At 51.5% G+C, this 23,738-nt stretch overlaps 1 protein-coding gene across 1 annotated transcript; it reads right to left on the bottom strand.

The window, feature by feature from the left end:
• Positions 1 to 551: 551 nt before the first annotated feature.
• Positions 552 to 23,480, bottom strand: ANPEP (alanyl aminopeptidase, membrane). Its single transcript, XM_031668980.1, has 20 exons — positions 22,647 to 23,480; positions 21,997 to 22,139; positions 21,763 to 21,902; positions 21,179 to 21,305; positions 20,941 to 21,095; positions 20,574 to 20,687; positions 20,333 to 20,476; positions 20,128 to 20,193; positions 19,928 to 19,993; positions 18,129 to 18,301; positions 17,805 to 17,881; positions 16,106 to 16,239; positions 15,940 to 15,995; positions 14,233 to 14,380; positions 9,687 to 9,778; positions 9,104 to 9,214; positions 8,812 to 8,979; positions 7,202 to 7,343; positions 6,783 to 6,956; positions 552 to 1,160 (listed from the first exon to the last, which is right to left on the bottom strand). Exons 1-20 carry the CDS (start codon positions 23,261 to 23,263, stop codon positions 1,008 to 1,010), a joined length of 3,000 nt encoding a protein of 999 aa, XP_031524840.1. The 5' UTR covers positions 23,264 to 23,480; the 3' UTR covers positions 552 to 1,007.
• Positions 23,481 to 23,738: the final 258 nt, after the last annotated feature.

Here is a 23,738-nt window from a genome sequence, read left to right as displayed (position 1 = left end):
ACGGAAGACTGTGGGGCGTGCCCTTGGCCAGTGAAGAGTGGCACCAGGTCTGGGACACTGCGCTTGCTGCCTCCACTGCACAGAACTGTCCCACATTGTCCCAGGTGTTCCTGTGGGGCAGGAAGAGGGGCACAGCACCCTGCACCCTTGCCTCATGTTAAGGAGGGTGCTTCCTGAAGAGCACTCCCTGTGCTCTGCCAGGGCCCCTCTCACCACTCACTGCGGGAGCACTGGGTCCACAGCTGCCCACCCTCCACCTTGTGATGCCTCCCCACCATCCAGCATCTCCAGCTGCCATCAGAAAAGGGATAAAAGGAGACCTGCAAACCGCCCAGCTAGCTCAGTCGATAGAGCCCAGAGTCCTGCAGGCAGACACGGAGGCATAGGTGCAGGGCACCTGCAGGAAGGGCCAGCAAGCTGGGCACGTCTCCCGTCCTGTGCTCTGGGGTCCCAGGCTCCGCGATGCTCCGCATGCACCCAGCTTCCCTCCACCCAGCCTCCCCAGCCGCTGTGCTGACCCACTCCTGCTTTAGTTTAGTAATGAGTCTCACTCATCTAGAAATCCTTTATTTACATTTTCTCTTAGAAAAAAACATATACAGATCTGCTGCCCTGTTGATTCCTCAGATTTGGGGTCCTTAGGGAAAGGTGAAAGAGGGTACAGGGCGGTCCCCCGCAAGGCCGTCCATTGTCCATCGAGAGCTTCTGCTCATCTGGCCCTGGAGCTGGGCTTCCCTGAGATCAGCCCCAGGGCCCTGGGCGACAGGCACCATGCCAGGCCTAGGGCGGAGTTGGCATGAGAGGCAGGGGCCGGGAGGTGCTCAGTCAACCTGGTCATCAGGAACTAGACTGGCTCACAGGCAGAGAGAACGTAGGCTGGAGACTTTGTCCTTGAGGGGAGGACACTGGTGCCTCGGGCTCCAGGAATGGAGGCCCTGCCACCAGCCGCTGGGATGGACACACGTGGGCACCTTGCATGGGGGCCGGGTGACTTTAAGGGCCGGGGACTATTTGCTGTTTTCTGTGAACCACTGGAGCACCACCTCCTTGTTCTCCTTCACCCACTTGATGTTGGCTCTCGTCTTCTCCAGGGCTTGCTCCAGGGCCCGGGTGCCTGAGCCGAAGCCTGTTTCCTCGTTGTCCTTCTTGAACTGCTCCAGCTGCCAGAAAAACAAAGATCCTCAGCCCCGTCTGGGTCCCTAATACAGCCTTGAGGAGGAGCTCTCTCAGGCCTCTGGCTTCCCACTCCCACTTTAGAGTCCCCATGGATGGGACCACACCTGTTCTAGGGATAGAGAGGACGTCCGCCTTGCTCCTGGGCAAAGTCCTTGTCAACACAGAGGTCGCAAAAGACAATCCCAGGCAAAACCTGGCTCAGGAAGATTCTGGCCTTCATGTGTAATATTTCATTATAATATCAATCCCATCAAGAGAGTAGAGAGGGGCTGATGAAGCAACCAGCCAAATCTAAAATGTGGAAATTTCTACACCACAAATGATCCCGTTGCTTCAATAAATAAATGCTTTTTTAAAAAAAATACTCCTACAAATTAGAAGAGTTATCAGTCCTGGAGGTTCTATCCAGGCAGTCATCCAAGAGAATGAAATAAAAGGAATCCAGAAAGGAAGAAGTAAAACTATGTGTATGACATGTTTGCACACATAAAATTTTAAGGAATCCATTAAAAAAACTATTAGAACTAATGATTTCTGCAAGGTTGCAGGATACAAGAGCAATACACAAAAATCAATTGTATTCCTATACACTAGCAATGAAAAACCTGAAAATGAAATTAAGAAAACAATTCCATGTACGATAGCATCAACAAGAATGAAATATTTAGGAATAAATTTGACAAAATGAGTGCCAGACTAGTATGCTGAAAACTACAAAACATTTTTGAAAGAAATTAAAGAACGCCTAAGTAAAAAGAAAAAAGACCCAGATAAATCTGTGTCCATGGACTGGAAGATTTAGTATTATTGAGATGCCTATAGTCCCCATAGTGGTCTAGAGATTCAATGTCATCCCATCAAAATTTTAACTACTTTTTTTTTTTTTTGCAGAAATTGATAAGTGATCCTAAAATGCATAAGAAATTGCAAGGGACCCAGAATAGCCAAAACAGTGTTGAAAAAGAACATAGTTGGCCAGCCTGGGCAAGATAGTGAAACCCTGTCTCTGCAGAAAAATACAGAACATTAGCCAGGCATGGTGGCATGTGCCTATATAGTCCCAGCTACTCAGGAGGTTGAGGTGGAGAGATCACCTGAGCCTGGGAAGTTGAGGCTGCAGTGAGCTGTGATCTCACCACTGTACTCTAGCCTGGGTGACAGAGTGAGACCCTTTCTCAAAAAAAAAAAAAAAAAAAAAAAAAAAAAAAAGCAAATTGGAGGACTCACACTTCCCAATTTTAAAACTCACTACAAAACTACAGTAATCAGGACAGTATGGTGCAGGCATAAGAATACAAATGTAGATCAATGAAATAGAATTGAGAATCCAAAAAGAAACCCTTACATTTACAGTCAATTGATTTTCAACAAGGTTGCCAAAATCATTCAGTGGGAGAACAGTCTTTTCAACAAATGGGACTTGGACAACTGGATATCCATATGCAAAACGAATGAAGTTGGACACCAACCTCATATCATATACAAATATTAAGTCAAAATAGATCAAATGCCTACATTTAAGTGAAAACATAATAAAACTTTTTTTTTTTTTGAGGCAGAGTCTTGCTCTGTCACCCAGGCTAGAGTACAGGGGCGCCATCTCAGCTCACTGCAAACTCCACCTCCCAGGTTCAAGCAATTCTCCTGCCTCAGCCTCCCGAGTAGCTGGGATTACAGGCGCCTGCCACTGCGCCCAGCTAAGTTTTGTATTTTTTAGTAGAGACGGGGTTTCACCATCTTGGCCAGGCTGGTCTTAAACTCCTGACCTCATGATCCACCTGCCTCGGCCTCCCAAAGTGCTGGGATCACAGGCATGAGCCACCGTGCCCAGCCAATAAAATGCTTAGTAAAAAACATTGTCAAGTCTTTTGTGGGTTTGAAAATTTTTTTGAAATAAAAAAAATAAGTATAAATCTTCATGACCTGGGGTTAGACAATAGTTTCTTAGATATGACACATAAAGCATAAGCAACCAAAGGAAAAAAAACAAATAGGATTTCATCAAGATTTAAAACTTTTGGGTATCAAAAGACCTATCAAGTGAGTGACAGGTCTCATAGAATGGGAGAAATACTTGCAAACCCTATCTCTGATAAGAGTCTAATATTCAGAATATATAAAGAACTTTTACAATAAAAAGACAACCCAATTTTAAAATAGCAAAAGACTGGGCACAGTGGCACACGCCTGTAATCCCAGCTACTCAGAAGGCTGAAGTGGAAGGGTTGCTTGAGCCCAGGAATTTAAGGACAGCCTAGGCAACATAGTAAGACCCTCTCTCGAAAAGAAAAAGAATCAGTTTTACCCATTTCTCCAAAGATACACAAATGTGTATAAGGCCAGTAAGCACATGAAATATTCAACATCATGTAATTACTCATTAGGGAGATACAACTGAAAACCATAATGATACCACTTCCTACCCACTAGATGACTATACTAAAAAAGGGGGGAAAGGGAGATTAAGTGTAGACGTAGAGCAATTAGAACCCTCATATGATACATTGCTAATAGTAATGGACAATGGTACCCTTGCTTTGGAAAACATTTTGTCAGTTTCTCAAAAAGTTTAAACACAGAGTAACCAAATGACCCAGCAATTCTTCTCCGAGGTGTATACCCAAGATAAATTAAAACATGTTTGTACAAAATTTGCATGTGAAGGTCCATGATATTCATAATAGCCAGAAGACTGAAACAACCCAAATGACCATCAATGATGAGCTGAAAACAAAATGTGGTACATCCATGCAATGGAACATTATTCAGTCATAAAAAGGAATGATCCCTGCTACCATATGCATGAATCTTGAAAACATTATACTGGCGGGCGGCACGGTGGCTCAAGCCTGTAATCCCAGCACTTTGCAGGGAGGCAGAGACAGGCGGATCCACGAGATCAGGAGATCAAGACCATCCCTGGCTAACATGGTGAAACCCCATCTCTACTAAAAAAATACAAAAGCTAGCTGGTGGGAGTGGGGATTGCCTGTAGTCCCAGCTACAGGGAGCTGAAGGCAGGAGGAATGCAAACCCGGGAGGCCAGAGCTTGCAGTGACTGAGATCCTGCTGCCTCCAGCCTGGGCCCGAGGCAGACTCCGTCTCAAAAAAAGGAAGCCAGGCCTTGGTGGCTCAAGCTTATGAAATCCCAGCACTTTGGGAGGCCGGGAGGCCAGGCTGGATCAGAGGTCAGGAGATCAGAGGACCATCCCTGGCTAACCACAGTAAATTAAATCTCTAAAAGATACAAAAAAACTTAGCAGGCGTGAGTGGCCCCGGGGCCTGTAGTCAGCTTCCTCCGGAGGAGCTGAGAGACAGGAATACGTGAACCAGGAGGCAAGAGCTTGCAGTGAGTGGTCAGCCACTCACCTCCAGCCTGGTGAGGAGGCTGAGACTCCGTCTCAAAAAAAGGCGGTAGCGGTGGCTCAAGCTTATAATCCCAGCACTTTGGGAGGCAGAGGCAGGGGCCGGATCACGAGGTCAGGAGATCAGAGACCATCCACAGCTTCTTTCGATGGAAACCCGTCTCTTCCGAGATACAAAAACTAGCCAGGGAAATTTTGGTCCCCCCCCCCCCCCCCCCCCCCCCTTTGCTCCTGGGAGATGGTGAGACCGGGTGAGACGCGGTGGGCTGGGATGGGATGCTACAATCCAGCCTGGGCGACAGAGCCAGAGACTCCGTCTCAAAAAAAAAAAAAAAAGGAAAACAGTATACTAGAAGTGAAAGAAGGCAGACAGACAGAAAAAGGTCATGTATCTATGATTCCATTTTATGAAACATCCAGAATAGGTAATAAATCCATAGAGACAGAAAGTATATTAGTGGTTGCCAGGGGCTGAGGGGACCAGGTAGGAATGAGGAGTGACTGCTAATGAGTACGAGGTTTCTTTTTGGTGTAATAAAAATGTTCTGGAATTAGACAGTAGTGATGGTTGTACCACGTATTTTTTTGTTTGTTTGTTTGTTTGTTTGGTTTTGGTTTTTTGAGACAGGGTCTTGCTCTGTCGCCCAGGCTGGAATGCAGTGGCACCATCTCGGCTCACTGCAACCTCTGCCTTCCTGCTTCAAGCGATCCTCTCACCTCAGTCTCCCGAGCAGCTAGGACTTTTGTATTTATTTATTTATTTATTTATTAGAGATGAGGTCTTACGAGATTGCCTAGGACTACAGGTATGCACCACCATGCCCAGCTAACTTTTGTATTTATTTATTTATTTATTTATTTATTAGAGATGAGGTCTTACGAGATTGCCCAGGCTGGTCTCAAACTCCTGGGTTCAAGGGATCCTCCTGCACTGGCCTCACAAAGTGCTGGGATTACAGTCATGAAGCACCCCACCCACCCCACCTTGTTAGTACACTGAAAACCACTTAAAATGGTGAGTTTGATGGTTCATTAATTATATATCAATTTTTTCTTTTTTTGAGACAGCGTCTCACTCTGTCACTGAGGTTGGAGTGCAGTGGCTCAATCTTGGTTCACTGCAACCTCTGCCTCCTGGGTTCAGGCAATTCTTCTGCCATAGCCTCCCAAGTAGCTGGGACTACAGGGACTCCCCCACCACACCCAGCTCATTTTTGTATTTTTAGTACAGACGGGGTTTCACCATGTTGGCCAAGCTGGTCTGGAACTCCTGACCTCAGATGATCCACCCACCTTAGCCTCCCAAAGTGCTGGGACTACAGGCGTGAGCCACCATGCCCAGTGAATTACATCTCAATTTTTAAAAAAGACAAACTAAATCCAAGTTGAGTTTGTCAAGCTTCTAGTTCAAACATATATATCAATTGTAAAAAGACCTTTTATAAACAACTCAGAAAATTTGAATATGGCTTGGGTATAAGATGATAGTAAGAAGATAGTTATTTTCCTGGGTTTGCTAAGGACAGTGTGATTATGTTTTAAGAATGCCTTTATTGCTGGGTGCAGTGGCTCATGCCTGTAATCTCAGCACTCTGGGAGGCTGAGGTGGGTGGATCACTTGAGGTCAGGAGTTCAAGACCAGCCTGGCCAACATGGTGAAACCCCGTCTCTACTGAAAATACAAAAAATAGCCAGATGTGGTGGTGCATGCTTATAATCCCAGCTACTCGGGAAGCTGAGGCAGGAGAGTGTAGTGTAGACCTCGGAAGTGAGGAGAGTTGCAGTGAGCAGAATCGCACCACTGCACCCTCCAGCCATGACAGAGTAGGACTCAGTCTCTCAAAAAAAAAAAAAAAAAAGAATGCCTGTACTTTATTTTTCATAAGACTAAATTATTTAGAAGTAAAATTATATAGTGTCAGTGATTTGCTTTAAAATTGCCCGCCCAGAAAGAGTACTGGCAAAATGTTGATAATTGTTGAACCTGGGTAATGGGTACACGGAGGTTCCTTATACCACTCTTTCCTTTTGTGCCTATACGAAAATCCCAAGATGAATTTTTTTTAAATTGAATTATCAACACTTCCAAAGTCTGGTTACTCGGCTTCCTCTGTAAATGAGGAAGGCCTGGCGGCGTGGAGCCTGTGCTCCCCCTCAGGGCCACAGTCGGGGAAGAATGCAGTGCCCCTTTGGCCTGCGAAGGAAGTAGGCAGAGCCCAGGGCTGGGGAATGACTTCTTACCTGCTGCAGCTCATACTCGGTGGAGGAGAATCGTGTGCTGCCTGGATGGCAAAAGGGAGGAGAGGTGAACTGTGAGGGAGGCCGGGAACTAAGGAGGCTCATCCTCACACCTACTGGAGAGGGAGCCATGATTATAGAGGAGATGAAATTATATGCCCTGGAAGACCCCACTAGGACATGGGGGAGTCACAGCTTGAACACAGCTCTGACTGCCGAGTTCCTCACTCCCCTCTCTTTTTCCTTCCAAATGGGAAAAGGGACGGCCCGTACCCCAGCTTGTCTTTCCATTCCTGCCCCCACGCTTGGCTGATTTTTGTCCACTCCTGGGCAGTGCCCCCGGCGTGTCTTACGTGCACAGACCACCCCTTGGGGCCCCAGCCTCAGCGCTCGCTGTGCCTGACACCCACTCCACAGACTCACTCATTAAAGAGCGTCTTCCAATTGCTCTGGACAAAGTCCCAGACCAAACTTTGCCCGATGACGTTGTTGGTAATGCTGATGATGGTAGAGGTGGCATCCTGCTTCCGGATTAAGTCGGGGTTCAGGGTGTAGCTCAGGTACCTAAGAGGGCCAGATGCTGAGTCAGCTACTGCTAATTTCATAAAGAGCACAACTTTTGAAGATCAACTGGATCAATAGGGTGTGTGCTATGATTTCCAGTTTTTAATGATAAATGTTTTTTGTGGCTTCAGGCCTTTCATCTTGAAAGATTTTATAATAGAATATAAAGTAACAGAGTAAAGGTGAAATGGCTATTAAAATGAATCAAGGCCGGGTGTGGTGGCTCACACCTGTAATCCCAGCACTTTGGGAGGCCGAGGCGGGCAGATCACGAGGTCAAGTGATCGAGACCACCATGGCCAACATGGTGAAATCCCGTCTCTACTAAAAATACAAAAAATTAGCTAGGCACGGTGGCATGCTCCTGTATTCCCAGGAGGCTAAGGGTGGAGTATCACTTGAACCCAGGAGGCAGAGTTTGCAGTGAGCTGAGATTGCACCACTGAACCCCAGCCTGGCGACAGGGTGAGACTCCGCCTCAAAAAAAAAAAAAGAATCAAAACTCATCATTTTTGAAAAATAAGTTGGGGAAAATACATCAATTCTGTTGAATGAGTGTCTAAATGTAAGCATTTTGCAGTCTCAAAAATGAATCAATTATTTTAAATAAATCCTTTATTTTCAAAAGCAGCTGAAAGGAATAAGAAAAAAAAATTATTCATTTGAGAAGAAAATGAGTCCTTTGGGGAACTTTCCATGGGGGTTTTGATGGGGATAAAGAGACAACCAGGGCTCAAAGCAGGCTTCTTAAACTTCTTTCCTCTCTCTCTCTTTCTCTTGCTTGCTTGATGGAGTCTCACTCTGTCGCCCAGGCTGGAGTGCAGTGAAGCGATTTGGGCTCACTGCAACCTTCGCCTGCAGGGTTCAACTGATTATCCTGCCTCCCGAGTAGCTGGGATTACAGGCATGTGCCACCACGCCCAGCTAATTTTTGTATTTTTAGTAGAGATAGGGTTTCTCCATGTTGGCCAAGCTGGTCTCGAACTCCTGACCTCAGGTGATCCATCCACCTCGGCCTCCCAAAGTGCTGGGATTACAGGTGTGAGCTACTGCACCCTGCCCAAGGGTGGCTCTTCTTTACTGCATCCAGGTGATGGCATATGAGGCACATGGTGGGAGGTGGGGACCCTCATCCAAGGGCTTGAGGGAGTGCCCAGCTGGACGTTTGAAAGGACCCAAGTCCAGCTATGCCAGAGCCTTTGACAGAAGGGGACATGAGTTGTTGTTAGGTAAAGGCTAAGAGGCCACAGCAGCTAGGAGCAGAGGACATGGACCCAGACCTGGGTCCGGATCTCGTCTCTATCACTTATTAAAGCTTCTGGTCTGTACCAGTTGCTCTGGAAATACTGCCTCCACCTTAACAGGTCTGTGAGGGTCACGTGAAGGATCTGGCAAGGAGTGTGGAGACCTGCCTGGTTCTCCAGGTGGGGAGGGGGCTCTCGCATTCCCACCTTGCCCCAGGACTCACCTGTTCAGGATCCACACCTCGTTGCTGCAGGCCAGGGCTGCCCGAAGCTTGTCGGCCTCACTGACCAGTGTGGCATTTCGGAACTGCTCCCAGGCGAAGTCCCACTCCTTCTCACCACCCTGGGCAATAGCGTTGCAGTAGACGGTGGACCGCAGGTTGGGGTGGATCCTGGCGTGGCGTAGGGAGGTCAGATGTGGAGCAGCAGCAGGGAGGGTGGGACAGGGGTCTCCTGAGGGCAGGGCTGTGGGGGGCAGATGAAGACTGGCAGAGGAGGCGCAGGGGAGACACTCACGGGTTATTATTGGGGTTCTCCATCCACTGCTTGAAAAGGCCAGAGACCATCTCCTCACACTCTGGAACTCCATTGGAGCAGGCAGTGCTGATGGCGTTAATCTCGTTGTACCTGCCCCAGGGGTGACACGCGGTTAGCACACCTGGCCACCTCCAGCCAAGATTCACCTCTTGACACACAATCCCAGGACGGCACCCTGCCTAAGGCTCTGTGGCCTAACTGGCCCTCTGGGCCCCCGGTATGTGTTTTGTGCCTTGGGGCTGAGGTTCCTTGGTCCCCAAAGCAGCCCAGAGACCCAAAAGGGCAGGAACAGGCTCTAGCCCCAGTTTCAACATCTGCAAACCATATAACTTCAAGCCAGTGGGATGAGCTCAGAGTTTCAGTTTGGGTCTTTGTATAAAGAGGTCTGATGGGCCCACAGGCCACATGGAGCCTCAGGGCAGGGCCTCCCTGCTCCTGGGTGGGGGCCTCTCCCTGCCTGGTGCCCCCGCATTGAAAGCTGTGGCAAAGAACACTGCCAGGGTGTTGCTCTTGACTCTCTGGGATGCCCAGGACCTCCAAACCCATGAGAGCTCCCACTCACTGGTCCATCAGGTTTTCTGGGATCTCCCTCCAGTTGTTGGTGTTATTTCTGAAGTGAATGAAGAGGGGTGTGACCTGCTTCTTCAGGTAGTTCTGGGGAAAAGAAAACATGAATCGCATCAAAGACTCATGCCTGACCTGCCTAGAGCCCCATGGAGCCTCTGATGTTGGGGGGCAGGCACTGGCAGAAAGGTCAGAGGTCAGGGCCTCACCTGAGGCCAAACAGTGCTCAAAGGGGCCCATAGAAGTCCAGAGTTCAAATAACTGAGCTGAGTTTCTTTCTGCTTAAAGCCTTAGTCAGTTCCAATATTCTTTGTCTAAGGGTAACCATTTCTTAATATAAAATGTTGGGTTTTCCCTTCACAATCATAAATATTCCATGATTTGCCGGGCGCAGTGGCTCACACTTGTAATCCCAGCACTTTGAGAGGCTGAGGCGGGTGGATCACCTGAGTCCAGGAGTTCGAGACCAGCCTGGGTAACATGGTGAAACCCCGTTTCTACTAAAAATACAAAAAAATTAGCCTGGCGTGGTGGTACACACCTGTAATCCCAGCTACTTGGGAGGCCGAGGCAGGAGAATCGCTTAAACCCAGGAGGCAGAGGTTACAGTGAGCTGTAATCGCACCACTGTACTCTAACCTAGGTGACACAGCACGACTCCATCTCAAAAAAAAAAAACAACAAAAAAACAAACAAACAAACAAAAAAACAAATTCTGGGGAATTTAGAAAACACAGAGAAGCATATGCAGAAAATAAAACACACCCAGGAGCTCACCAAGACTATAGTTTCAACATTGGTGCATTACACCTTCTTTCTATACTTTTTTCTTTGTTACTTAGCATATTCTGCACATGACTTTTTTCTCCTAACATTGTAGTGTAAGCCCCACCCCATGCTAGTACAATCCTTTGTGGACTCTGGTTTGACATGCGGGTTGATTTCTGTGCCCACCTGGATCCACATCCAAATGTAAGAGGAATAAACCCCCAATAACAAAGAACAGCAGAGGCAACAGCAGATGCAGGGTCAACATAGTTTAGGCAGCTGGGACGCGCAGAAAGGGAGATGTACCAGGCTTGGCAGAGTGGGAGAATTTGCAACTGAGAATCTGCAGAAGGGGAGACAGAAGCAAAGGAACTTGCTGTGACAAGACTCAGAAAGGGACAAGGCCAGGCATGGTGGCACATGCCTGTAATCCCAGCACTTTGGGAGGCTGAGGCGGGCGAATCACCTGAGGTCAGGAGTTTGAGCCCAGCCTGGCCAACATGGTGAAACCCCAAAGCTACTAAAAATATAAAAATTAGCCAGGCGTGGTGGCAGGCATCTGTAATCCCAGCTACTCAGGAGGCTGAGGCAGGAGAATTGCTTGAATCCGGGAGGTGGAGGGTGAAGTGAGCCAAGATTGGGCCACTGCACTCCAGCCTGGGTGACAGCAGGATTCTGTCTCAAAAATAAATAAATAAATAAATAAAAATTAAAGGGACAGGTCAGCAAGGGACAGAGGGGAGGTGAAGACTGCAAACAGGAAGATGAAGTCAAAGTCTACAGAAGGAGTCATTCAACCCCCAAGTCCCCACTTCCTTCCGTGTAGAGGGCAGTACCCCTCACCACCCCCATGAGAGATATTGAACCAGGAGGCTCAGAAAGTGGGGTCACCAGACTACAGTGGGAGGGTTGCTGGATTGCAAAGAGGGTCAGAGGTGAAAGTTTCTATACTGAAAGGCAGCACCCCAATTCCCCTCCCTCCTGTGTCCCAGAATGGGAGTACTACCAGCCTCACTGCACAAGACAGAAGCTCACTCTCTGGAAAAACTGCATGGTCTCGAGAGAACAAACCCATGGATGCTAATTTTTGAGGGTCCCCAGTGAAGAGTTACTTGGCCACCCAGTCACCTCACAATGAGATCCCGCAGACAACACACTCCACCTTCTCATGGAGCTTCCAATCACATTTTGTTTGTATTCCTCTCAAATCCAAAGGGGTGGCTCAGCCTCCAACTTGAAAAGAGGCCAAAACAAACACAAAACTCAAGAGGAAACGAGTCAATGGAAAAAAAAAAAGAAAACTTCATAAGAGCCTGTAATAAATATCCTCCGAGAGTGAAGAGAAGATATTTCATAGGATGCTGGAATCAGAAAGAGCACTTGGAAATTCAAAAATATGACAGAAGAAATGAAAACAATTTCTAGGTGAGGTGGTGTACAAAGCTGAGGGAACCTCCCACGGGGCAGAACAAAAAGTCAACAAGCTGGAAAACAGAAGAGAAAAAGAAAACTAGAGGATGAAAGCAAGATAAATAAGCTGGATTTACAAGGGTTCCAGAAAGAGATAACTGGAAAAAAGGAGGGGAATAAAGTTTAAAGAAACAATACAAAATCTTCCAATACTAGATGATGTGAATGCCAGTCCTGATTGGAAAATGTAGATGGAGAAGAGGCCCAAACCAAGGCCCACCAGGACTGAGAGATGCTCCCAAAGTTTCCAGAAGGGAGGAAAACTAGTCACATTCAAATCACTGGAAATAAGAATGGCTCTGGGCATCTCATCAGCAACATGACAAGCCTGATGTCAGTGGAGCAAGACCTTAAACATTCAGAGGAATGATTTCCCATCTTGAAACTTCTAAACTCAGCTGAACGCTCAATCCTGTGTGAGAGTGGAGTAAAGACATTTCAGATGATCTACCCCAGAAAAGCCACCTCTCATGAACCCTTTCTCAAAATCTCCTGGAAGATGTACTCCCCTATGAGAGGAAAAAAAATCAAGAAAGAATCTGTGGGATGCAGAAAACACAGTAGAGGGAGGCACCTCCAAGCATGGGAGCTGTGTGGCAGCTCTGGAAGAGAGCAGGCAGAATAGGACTCCAAGAGGAGTTCAGTTTCAAAACTGGGCTGGGCACAGTGGCTCATGCCTGTAATCCTAACACTTTGGGAGGCCAAGGAGGGAGGACTGCTTGAAGCCAGGTGTTCCAGACCATCCTGGCCAATACAGAAAGATCCCATCTCTACAAAAAAATTAAAAATTTTAAAAATAGCTGGGCATGGTGGTACACATCTGAGGTCCCAGCTACTGGAGAAACTGAGGCAGGAGGATCCCTTGAGCCTAGGTATTTGAGGATGCAGTGAAGCGTGATTGCACTGCTGCACTCCAGCTTGGGCAAGAGAGTGAGACCTTGTCTCTAAACAAACAAACAAACAAAAACTTGACCTATTGTGTGATACATTTGTAACTGTGTACAAAAAAGGAAACATAAACATAGTACTCTACAGGGCTCAGCAGAGAATGCTATTTAGATAATCACAATAAAGCAAATGCTTAACACTGATTTGACTAAATATTATGATTTAACTACATTAGGAGGATGGGGGAATGTGGGGAAGGCAGGTAAGAGGATTGAAACTTCATTTACCAAAATATCTCATTTACCATAATGGATATTAATTAAAAGATAATTGAACTTTTTTTTTTTTTTTTTTTTGAGATGGAATCTTGCTCTGTCACCCAGGCTGGAGTGCAGTAGCACCATCTTGGCTCACTGCAAGCTCCGCCTCCCAGGTTCATGCCATTCTCCTGCCTCAGCCTTCAGAGTAGCTGAGACTACAGGTGCCCGCCACCACGCCCGGCTAATTTTTTGTATTTTTAGTAGAGATGAGGTTTCACCATGTTAGCCAGGATGGTCTTGATCTCCTGACCTCATGATCCACCTGCCTCAGCCTCCCAAAGTGCTAGGATTACAGTTGTGAGCCACTGTGCCTGGCCCAATAATTGAACATTTTTTAATGAAAAAAGATCTCTTCAAGCATGATTTAATGGCTGCATATTACACCCTCAAATGAATATTCTACAGTTTAACCAATCTTCAACCTTTAGACATTTAAGTATTTGTGTTTTGTTTGCTTTTTGTCTTTTATAAACTGCTGCAGTGAGCATCCTATGGGTGTAGCTTATTCATCCAGAATAAGCTTGAGTTTCCTTTTGGTCTCCCAAGTGGTTGCCTCAGCCCTCAAATAGGCCCCTATGCTCAGCATTAAAATACTCCAAAGCAGCCAATACCCACATCTCCCTCATAACGCAAGTGGGCTGGCCGGGCAGGTAGAGGCCTGCCCATCTTACAGAGGAGTTAACTGGGCCTGAGAAAGGGCTGCCCAAGGCCACACAGCTGGCAAAAGATAGGTCTTCTGGCCCTCAGCATGGTGGCCTTTTCTGTGCCTTCTGAAAGCATTAATTCTCCATATTTCAAGTCAACAAACTTTGCTGAATTCTCCACGACCTTTATTTTTTTGCCCCACACAGCCTCCTCACCTCCTCAGTGCCTGCTTACTCACCTTGATGTCCGTCCATCTCACTCTTTCACCTATGTGCTCTCAGGAGAGAACCTGACAAGGCAATCTTCCTTTTTTTTTTTGTTTTGGTTTTTTGTTTTGCTTTTGAAGGTTCCCTGACCAGGAGCCCAATAAGCAATAGTCTATTAACTTCCTAATAGTGCACTTTCAGGCACTGGGGAGAACTGGTTCTTGAACCCTGCCATGCACCTCCATACCTTCATGGGGCCATAGACCTCGGAGCGGTCGAACATGAGCTTGAAGTAGCTCAGGCTGCTCAGGGCGGCCTCCCAGGGCATGTACTCTGTCTCTTCAATCAGGAAGAGGGTGTTGGTCAGCGCCAGAGTGACAGGGACCTTACGGGCACTGGGAATAAACAGAGGGGCCCAAGTAAAGCACCCCTACCCAGCCCAGCCACAGACTAGGAACCCCAGGCCAGGCCCTCAAAGATGCTCCACACCCCTAGGTCCCCTGTATCCACTCCTGGAACCTGAGGTCCCAGATTCCCAACTGAACCAGCTCAGGCATTTGCCATGGAAAAGGAGCTACATGGCTGCTGGGTGGTGCCACAAACAAGGCCCCATCCTCACCCATTGCCAGTCCTCCTCCCTTGCTTATTGTCCCCATTTTACAGATGAGGAAACTGAGGCTCAGAGAAGTGAACTGACTTACCCAAGGTCACACACCTCACGAGAGACAGAGCTGAGATTCAAAAGGGCAAGAAACCCGTGTTCTTAACTCTGCCCATCTCTTCTTACTTTCTGGGCACTCTAGGCCTTTCTTCCTCCTCTTCCCCCTGCCTTCTGTACACATTTAGCTCACAAATGTTCTTGTCTATGGGTGACATCACTCATGTCCAAGAGTTTAGAGTACCTCACCCCAAGCAGAGTAGGTGCTCAATAAGTACCTGTTTATCCATGATGCATCCCTCCTGCCCTGTAAAGCCCAGATTTTTGGCACCTAGAACAGTGGCTTGGCACAGTCAGCCTTCAGGAAAAGCTTGGTGCAGCCGGGCACGGTGGCTCACACCTATAATCCCAGCCCTTTGGGATGCCAAGGCGGGTGGATCACCTGAGGCCAGGAGTTTGAGACCAGCCTGGTCGACATGGTGAAACCCCATCTCTACTAAAAATGCAAAAATTAGCCGGGCATGGTGGCACATGCCTTTAATTCCAGCTACTCAGGAGGCTGCGAAGGGAGAATTGCTTGAACCCAGGAGGCGGAGGTTGTAGTGAGCCAAGATCACGCCACTGCACTCCAGCCTGGGTGACAGAGCAAAGATCCACTCCATAAAAATTAGAAAATCTATGAATTTGGGGGTGGGGGGGCATGGCCGGGTACAATGGCTCATGCCTGTAATCCCAGCACTTTGGGAAGCTGAGGCGGGTGTATCACAAGGTCAGGAGTTCGAGACCAGCCTGACCAACATGATGTGAAACTCCGTCTCTACTAAAAATACAAAAATTAGCTGGGTGTGGTGGTGCAGGCCTGTAATCCCAGCTATTTGGGAGGCCGAGGCAGAGAATGGCTTGAACCTGGGAGGTGGAGGCTGCAGTGAGCTGAGATCGCGCCACTGTACTCCAGCCTGGGCAACAGAGCGAGACTCCGTCTCAAAAAGAAAGAATAAAAATCAAAAACGAAAACAAAAAAGCTTGGTGCTGTGGAGTGGAGCACGGCTTTGGAGTTGGACAAGTCTCTGTCTGGCTGTCATGAACTACTGTGTGACTTTGGGCAAGGTGTCACATTCTGTATCTGTGAAATGGGTGTGTGGGGACCTGGGGAGGGACGTCCAGGGAGCGCAGGCGCTCACTGCACAGTGCCTGGCATACGGGAAGGGCAACAGGAGGAGCGGGGCCTCATTGCAGACTCCGACTTGCTGAAGTCACGAGCTTCTGCAGCTGAGCCAGGAAGGCGAGAGCACTCACCTGGCCAGGTTGAAGGCATCATTAATGATCTGTGCCCGATTGATGACAGGGATGGCCTAGAATGCGAAGCACAGCATGTGACCATGGGTTGGCTGTGGGTAGCAGGCCTTGCAGTCTCGGGCCTGTCCTGGGGCAGGGGGCAGGATGAGGGGTGGCAGACACCCACCAAGTGGTCTGTCTGCAGCTGAGTCTGAATCTTCCTCCAGTTCTCTTCGTCGTAGTTCACCCGGTAATAGCCCGTCACATTGAGGTTCAAAAGGACCCACTCATTGCCTGATGTTCTGAAGAGATTGTTCTGGGCTGTGGAGAGGGATGAGACCTGGGCAGGGCTGCTCAGAGGCCATGGGCTGACCCCTGGACCTCTTGCAAGAGCAGCTGCCCCTGCAGCCTGGCACCACCTCACCCTCAAGCTTCTGGGGTGACGCTAAGGGTGGGGAAAGAAGGGGTGAAGAACTGGGCTGCCAGTGGCTTCACAGACCATAAGCCCATGAGGATGGCATGCCACTCCAAACCTCAGCACCTACCCTGCCTCCCCAGGCTGTGCACGGCCAGGCCAGCTGCCAGGCCACTCACACTCAGCAACCCAGGCTGTTCCTCCTCCTTGCCCTCCTCCACACTCCATCACACCTGTCACCCAAGTGGGAACCACAGGCAGCTCCTCCTCTCCCTTCCCCTCCCATTCACCCAGTCCCCCGGTGCTGCTGTCTCTTCCTGGGGCTTAGTGCCCCTTCTCCCTGTGGGTCCCCCTCCTCCCTCGCTCCTCCCATACTTTGTTGCAGCAGTCAGAGGTCAGGGCCAATAGGTTGCTCATTTCCCACCTGCCCCATCCACTGTCTCCTGCAGACCCTGGGGCTCTTGGGGACCAGCTTTATCTCTTGCGCACACTTGTGCCCTAGCCACACTCAGTCCCCCAACTCCCTCCTACCTCTATCCCTGACACTTGCTATCTCCTCTGCCTGCAATTCTTTTCTCTGCCACATTAGCCTGCCTGATTCCTATTCTTCCTCTAAGACTCAGCTCATCTCCGCTGGGAAGCCCTCCCTGACCTCTCCATGAACTCGAATCTCCCTTATTCCCAGCTCCATGTCCCCATACCTCACTCGCCCCAACCACAGACTCTGAAAGCACTCAGCACAGCACTAGATTGCCTCCAACTTCTTGCCCTCCTTCATCTGTAGCCTTGGCCAAGGCAGAGGATGACTTGTCATGCCCTTTGCTTCCTCAGTGCCTGGCTGAGTAGGGCTGCTCATAACATGTGCCAGGCACTACTTTAAGCATTTTATGTGGATTCTCTTTTTTTTTTTTTGTCTTGTTTTCTGAGACAGAGTTTCACTCTTGTTGCCCAGGCTGGAGTGCAATGGTGAGATCTTGGCTCACTGCAACCTCCACCTCCCAGGTTCAAGCAATTCTCCTGCCTCAGCCTCCCGAGTAGCTGGGATTACAGGCATGTGCCACCACACCCGGCTAATTTTGTATTTTTAGTAGAGATGGGGTTTCTCCAATGTTGGTCAGTCTGGTCTCGAACTCCCAACCCCAGGTGATCTGCTCACCTCAGCCTCCCAAAGTGCTAGGATTATAGGCGTGAGCCACCGTGCCCGGCCTAGGATTTTCTCCTTTAATCCTCACATAACCAATGGAGTTTTGCTCTTAGCCTCATTTTATAGATGAAGAACTAGAGACCAGAGAGGGATGGTAACTTGTCCAGAGTCACACAGCGAGGCAGCAGCAAAGTGGAGGTTGGAACCAAAGAAGTCAACTCCATTTGTTGAATGTAATGGAATGGCCCATCACAGCCCTTAGAACATGGGCCAGGAGCTAGGAGTATGGGGTGGGGGCTGCTGCCCACAAAGGTAGGGCTGGATTACCTCTTACATCCATCAGCCAGTAGTCCTCCTGCTGTCTGCCATCTCTGATGGATGTGATAGGCACAATCCACAGGTAACTGCAATTAAAGACCCAGAGGTGATGAGAGACGGCAGTGTGGTCACTGCCAGTGAGAAGCAGCTGTCCAGGCTCCCAGCTTCTGCCCAACTCTGGCTCCGAGTGCCCCTGATCTCCTGGCTCTGGAGGGAGGGTTTGTCTACAGTGGCTGGGGCTAGGACCACAGGAGGCCAGTCCTACTATGGTCCCTTAGTAACCGTCCTCTACCCCACCCACCTGACCATGCCTCAGTGACCCCATCTGCTCACTTGAATTCTGAGGGGCGGGTAACATTGGAATCGGGGTCAAGGAGGAAGTGCTCCTGGGAAAGGGTCCCCGTGCTGGTATCCACCGTGATGACCGGGAAGCCCATCTGCAGGGTCCAGCGATCCATGATGTTGTGCACGGTGGTGGGGAGTTGGACGGACCGGTTGTTCACAGCCTGTGGGTGGAGCGAGAGGGCATGGCCATCAGTGGGCTGCCACCCTCCAGTCCCTGCCATCCAGGGCATCCTCTGCAGATTCTCGCCTCGACCCCAGGGGGCCACTTGTATGGGAGGCCTGGGAAGGGCACTGGGCCGGGAGCCAGAAGCTAGGGTCCCATCCAGCTCTGCCTCTCCTCGGCTGCTCGGTGCTGGACGAGCTGGAGAACTTCCCAGCAAATCTATGTGGCCCCCCATTCTGTGGTCCACCCTGAGGTGTGTATGTCAGGGAGGGGATGCCCAGGATGCCCATGGCTCTTCCTGAACAACACTGGGAGGATGACAAGAAAGAGAAGAGATGAGGGAAAGCCAGTGTTCGGGTGTCACAGGCAGGGGCGGGGGAGGGGGTCCTGGGGGTCGCATGAGGGAGGTGCACTTGTACTGGGGTGTGGGGCGGGGCTTAGGCACTGTTGCCATCTTCTTGGATCTTCGCTCATGTACCTGCATTGCCTTTGTCATCACAACAGAAAGCCAACATCATTTGTTAATAACTGAAGAAAGGAATCACCTAAGAACAGGGCCACACAGAGGGCAGAAGAGCATGTGGGGAGGAACCAGCTGGGGACCGCGGGCCGAGGGGCTCAGGAAAGAAGAGTGAGAGGGAAGGAGGGAAGGGAGGAGAGGTTGGCTTCAGAGGGAATGCAGAGGGGAAGTTGGGGCAGATCAAGGAAGGTAGTGGGGGAGACCCAGGCAATGACAGTGTCATGTCAGCAGCATCTCGGGGTCGGGGGATTGGAAATTGCCCAGCAGGGACCTGGACCCCAGCTGTGACTCTGTGATGACAAGATCCTGGGTCTCGCTTCCCCAGTGAGACTGGCCCGGACTGGAAGTGCAGCAGCAACAGTGGGGGAGAAGCTGGACGGGAATTTGGGGCCCGGAACTCTGGAGGGGCTGTCGGTGAGGAGAGGACATGTCTGTCCTCTGGCTGAAGAGGCTGGCATTGGGCAGGGTTGCAGGGAAGGGGTGGGGGGCAGCTGTCAGGGAGTGGAAATGATGGGGGCAGGATGGAGAGCGGGTGGACTCCAACCCCGGGGGAGGCGGAGGAGCGGCGGCCTCTGGGGGAAGGCAGGAGGGTGCAGGCAGTCTGAGGGTTTGCCCCACACACAGGGGCTGTGCGGGGTCTGATGGAGAGGAACTCCAGGCGGGGCGGGGGCAGAGGGCAGAGTTCCTGCTGAGGGTGGAGCTGTGTGCAGAGACATGCCTGGAAGGTGCCAGCAGGGACACAGGGGAGCCAGGAGTGGGAGAAGATTGAATGCCCAGCTCCAGAGTTCCAGGCAGAGGCGGGTTTGGACTTGGGAACCGTGAGGGCCGTTTCCTCACCACCAGGAAGAGGCTCTACAGCTCCCAACAAGGAGCCCACTGTAGCCTGAGGTCAGATGCCGGCCAGGGCCTGGACCACGGCCTCACTCAGACACCTCCTGCAAGGAGCCATCCTGGTGCCCACTATAAGGAAGAGCAATGGAGGCTCCATCCACCCTGCAGGGCTGGTCAGCTGGACCCATTCTCTTGTACACGTGTTGCCCCCAGGCACCTTCAGCATCTCAAGACCCCAACAGGATGGCTATGGAGGGGCTGGCTGCTACTGACCTCCTGCAGGTGGTCCCACAGGTTCAGGTAGATGGTGTTCTGGTAGGCAAAGGTGTGGAGGTAGGACTGTGGAAAGACGGGGCACAGTGAGGGCACAGCTGGAGCCCCCCAGGTTCCCCCTCTGTGGTGGGCTGAAGCCCGGGTCAAGGGCCAGGGGCAGGAGACCCACCCTCATGGCTGACCCAGGGTGCGGTACTCACTGCCAGACCCTGCTTGAATACATCCTCGGACAGGAAGCTGGAGAGCATCCTGAGGACTGAGGCGCCCTGGGGAGGGGGTGAGGGGGTGCTCAGAAGGCTGTGCTGAGCCACCAGGACCCTGTGCCTCCAAACCCCAGCTTCAGCGAGGCCCCTCCAGGCCAAGTCCCCACCTCCCTCCCTGTGTCCCACAAGGAGTGGGCTGCACCTTGCTGTAGGAGATGGAGTCAAACAGCTCACTGATCTGGGCCGGCGTGTTGATCTCTGAGGCAGGAGTGGACAGTGGGTGGGAGGAGGCCAGTGCATCCACGGCCATCACGCGGTACACTTCGTTCAGCACCATGAGGTCTTTCTGCAAATTCCCCAGGGCCATCAGGACACTGGCCTGGTAGCGGTGGCCCAGGTCTCCCTCCACGTCCCCCGCACTGGATCCCAGGGCAGCTGCTCACCAAGTTCCAGGTGGGCTCTGCATAGTCAGCACCCAGGTACTCCACGTAGGAGGCAAAGCCCTCGTTCAGCCACAGGTCATTCCACCACTCCATGGTCACCAGGTTCCCGAACCACTGTGGGGGGAGGGGTCAGCTGGGCAAGCCACGCCCAGGCCAGGCACTGAGAGTCCCCAGAACTACCCTCCCCAGGGCTGGCCACCTGCCAGGCACACTGGGGATTTCACCAACCCCATCGTGACCCCTTCCTGCTGCCCTGTCAGGTGGCACCCTCCTCCCTTCTCAGCAGCCTGGGGCGGAGCCTGGACCTGCGCCATCTCCTCCTAGAGCCCCCGTTTCCTTCTCTGCACTCCCCGAGATGGGGGTCTACCTGGTGGGCCAGCTCGTGAGCAATCACAGTGACCACCCGCTCCTTGTTGCTGCTGGAGGAGGACAGGGGGTCGAACAGCAGGGAGTTCTCCCGGTAGGTCACCAGTCCCCAGTTCTCCATGGCGCCGGCATTGAAGTCAGGCAGGCCAATCTGGTCTGGGGAGGTGAGGCCATTGGCAGGATGGCCTCCGGGAGTGGAATTCCAACCACTGCCTCCCTCCTCGAGGACCCCCACTCACCTGATTTTGGGAGTGGGTAGGGTGTGTCATAATGACTGGCAAAGAAGTTAAGGATGGGGCCTGTCACGTTCAGAGCATAATCGCCGTGACCCGCCGCAATGGCACTGGGCCGGGCCCAGATCCGGATCTGCAAGGTGTGAGGAAGAAGCAGGCCAGGGGCCCCTGTTTGATCCTGGGGCAGGTGGGCTGGGTCCCAGGGCCCAGTGGGCCAGGGGGATCCCCGATGGGCCAGGGCTGGGGGTCAATCAAGCTAAACCTAGAGACCTGGTCAGCAGAGGGAACACTAGGGGGGCCTGGAAGCTGTGGGTCCTAGAGAAGGGCCTTTGGAGAATACCAATCATCATAACCACCGTCTGTCTGGTACTGGTGGGTCAGAACTCCCTTCATGAGGAGAAACCATTGTTTTCACTTTTCAGGTGCAGAAATAGAGAACCAAAGAACAAGACACTTGCCTGAAATCACTCAGAGCTGGGATTCAAACCCTGGCCTAACGATTCCGAAACTGGTACAGGGATGAAGAGAACAGGAAGACCCCTCAAGCCAGGGCCAGCCCAGGTGAAGGAAAGATGGGCCCAGCCTCATACCGAGACACCATTGGATGGCGGCTTCTCCACGTAGGTGAACTCGCTGACAATGAAGGCCAGCAAGTACGTGGACATCTTGGGCGTGGTGTCGAACTCGGTGACATTCCAGTTGGGGTCTTCTGGAAGTGGGGTGCTGGGACCTGGGCACAGAGCATGCGTGTGTGAGGATGCACCATACCCCAGCCCCAGGGTGCCTGCCCCCTGGCCGTGTGGCCTCAGGCAGGGCCCACTCACCTTTGGGAGGCATGTTGGATAGGGCTGTGAGGTCCTTGGGGTGGATAAGCGTGATGTTGAACTCGGCCTTCATGGCCGGTTCATCAAAGCATGGGAAGGACTTCCGGGCATCTGGGGCCTCCATCTGTGTCGTGGCCACCACCCTGCCCCAACCAAAAAGTTAGAGGGTATGCCAGGGCTGAGGGTATGGGAGGGGCTCTGAGGATGCTACCAGTCATGCAGGGAAAGGGGTACATGGAAGGCTGCCCCAGCCTAACCCCTTCTCCTGCTCCCGCCCCCGCCTCCCCTGGGAGCCTCCAGAGCCCTGCCAGGCCAGCTGACTGGTGGGGGTTGGGGCTTCTTCTGGATTTGGGGTGCCAGCAAGCTCTCAGGGACCTTGGGTGAGCTTCTCTCCTCTGAGCCTCAGTTTTCCTGCCTGTCCAAGGGACACTCCGTCCCTCATCCCCAGCTTCCTGGTGAGGGGTGGGGAAGCCCTCCCAGTTTGGTGCGTTGGCAGCTGCTCTGCCAGCAGCTGCAGGTGAAGCAATGGGCCAGCCTCGGGCTCCACAGGGTTCAAAGGCCTGCAAGTTAAGTCCTTCCTTGGCCCTCAGAATCCAGCCTTGCCTCGGCACCTCGGATCCACCCCACCGGGTAGCCCAGCCGACACTCACTTTTTGACATCGCCCTCCATGTACTCGCTGCGGTAGAAGCCCTTCAGGTCATCTGCCAACTCCCCCTCGAACTCACTGTCCATCTCATATTGGCTGTCCTTCACCAGGGAGCCCCTGAGGTGCACCACCAGGTACTCGGTGAGTTCCACCAGCTCGGTTCTGTCGATGTCGGGGGGCTGGGAGCCTCCCACGCCACGCAGGACCACCCTGTGCCCCTGGATGAGGGTGTAGTTGAGCTTCTTGCTGTGGATGATGATGACGTCGGTGGCCTCCTTGCAGGTGAAACGGACGGTACTGGAGCCCTTAAAAATGTATAGGCCCCTGTCATCGGGGGTGAGGTACGGCCTCAGCGTCACCTGGTAGGAATCGGGTTTCAGCGTGTTGGGGAGGCGGTAACGGTTCCACAGTAAGCTTTGGTCCAAAGTGGTGGCCAAGGTGGGGTTGCTGGTAGTAGCTGAGGCAGACGGGGTGGTGGAGGCCTCGAGGGAGCTCTTGGCATTCTTGTTCTTCTCCTGGGAGTACACCACTGACAGTGCGATGATCGTGCACACGGCCGCCACGCCCAGGAGGATCCCCAGGATGCCCAGGGACTTGGAAATGTAGAAGCCCTTGGCCATGGTGATGGTGGGGAGGCGGCTCAGGGAGCCTCAGGCCAGGCGGAGAACGGAGCAGCCCCAGGCTGGGCTTATATCCCTGAAGGGGAGGAGCCCCACAACAGGCAGACTGGGCAAAAATTAACCAGGGCTCCAACAGGCGAAGGTCACTGGACTGGGCAGGGGCACACTCTGCCTGGGGAGAGAAGATCCAGGAACAGTGTGTAAAGCTGGGCTTGGGGGTGCCTGCTGGAAGCAAACAGTGTCTGGTTACAGGCCGCAGGCAGCCTGGGATCAGGCCTGAGGGCTGAAGGGCAGGCTGCCGGCTAAGGGCCCAGCAGGCAGAGCAAGTGGCCAGGTGGCATTGCATGGATCTGCTTGAGAGCTGAGAGGGTGGGAACAGCATCAGAACTGAGGTTAGAGTCAGGGAAGGACTTCCGAGGCGAGAGATGGGAGGTGCACAGAGAAGGGTTCCTGGCTCCTATTAAGAACACACTGG

Source organism: Papio anubis, chromosome 7 (assembly GCF_008728515.1).
Source record: "Papio anubis isolate 15944 chromosome 7, Panubis1.0, whole genome shotgun sequence".
In the NCBI taxonomy this organism is placed as follows: domain Eukaryota; kingdom Metazoa; phylum Chordata; class Mammalia; order Primates; family Cercopithecidae; genus Papio; species Papio anubis.
Note: the sequence above shows the minus strand (reverse complement) of the source record. Positions and strands in the feature narration are given on the sequence as shown.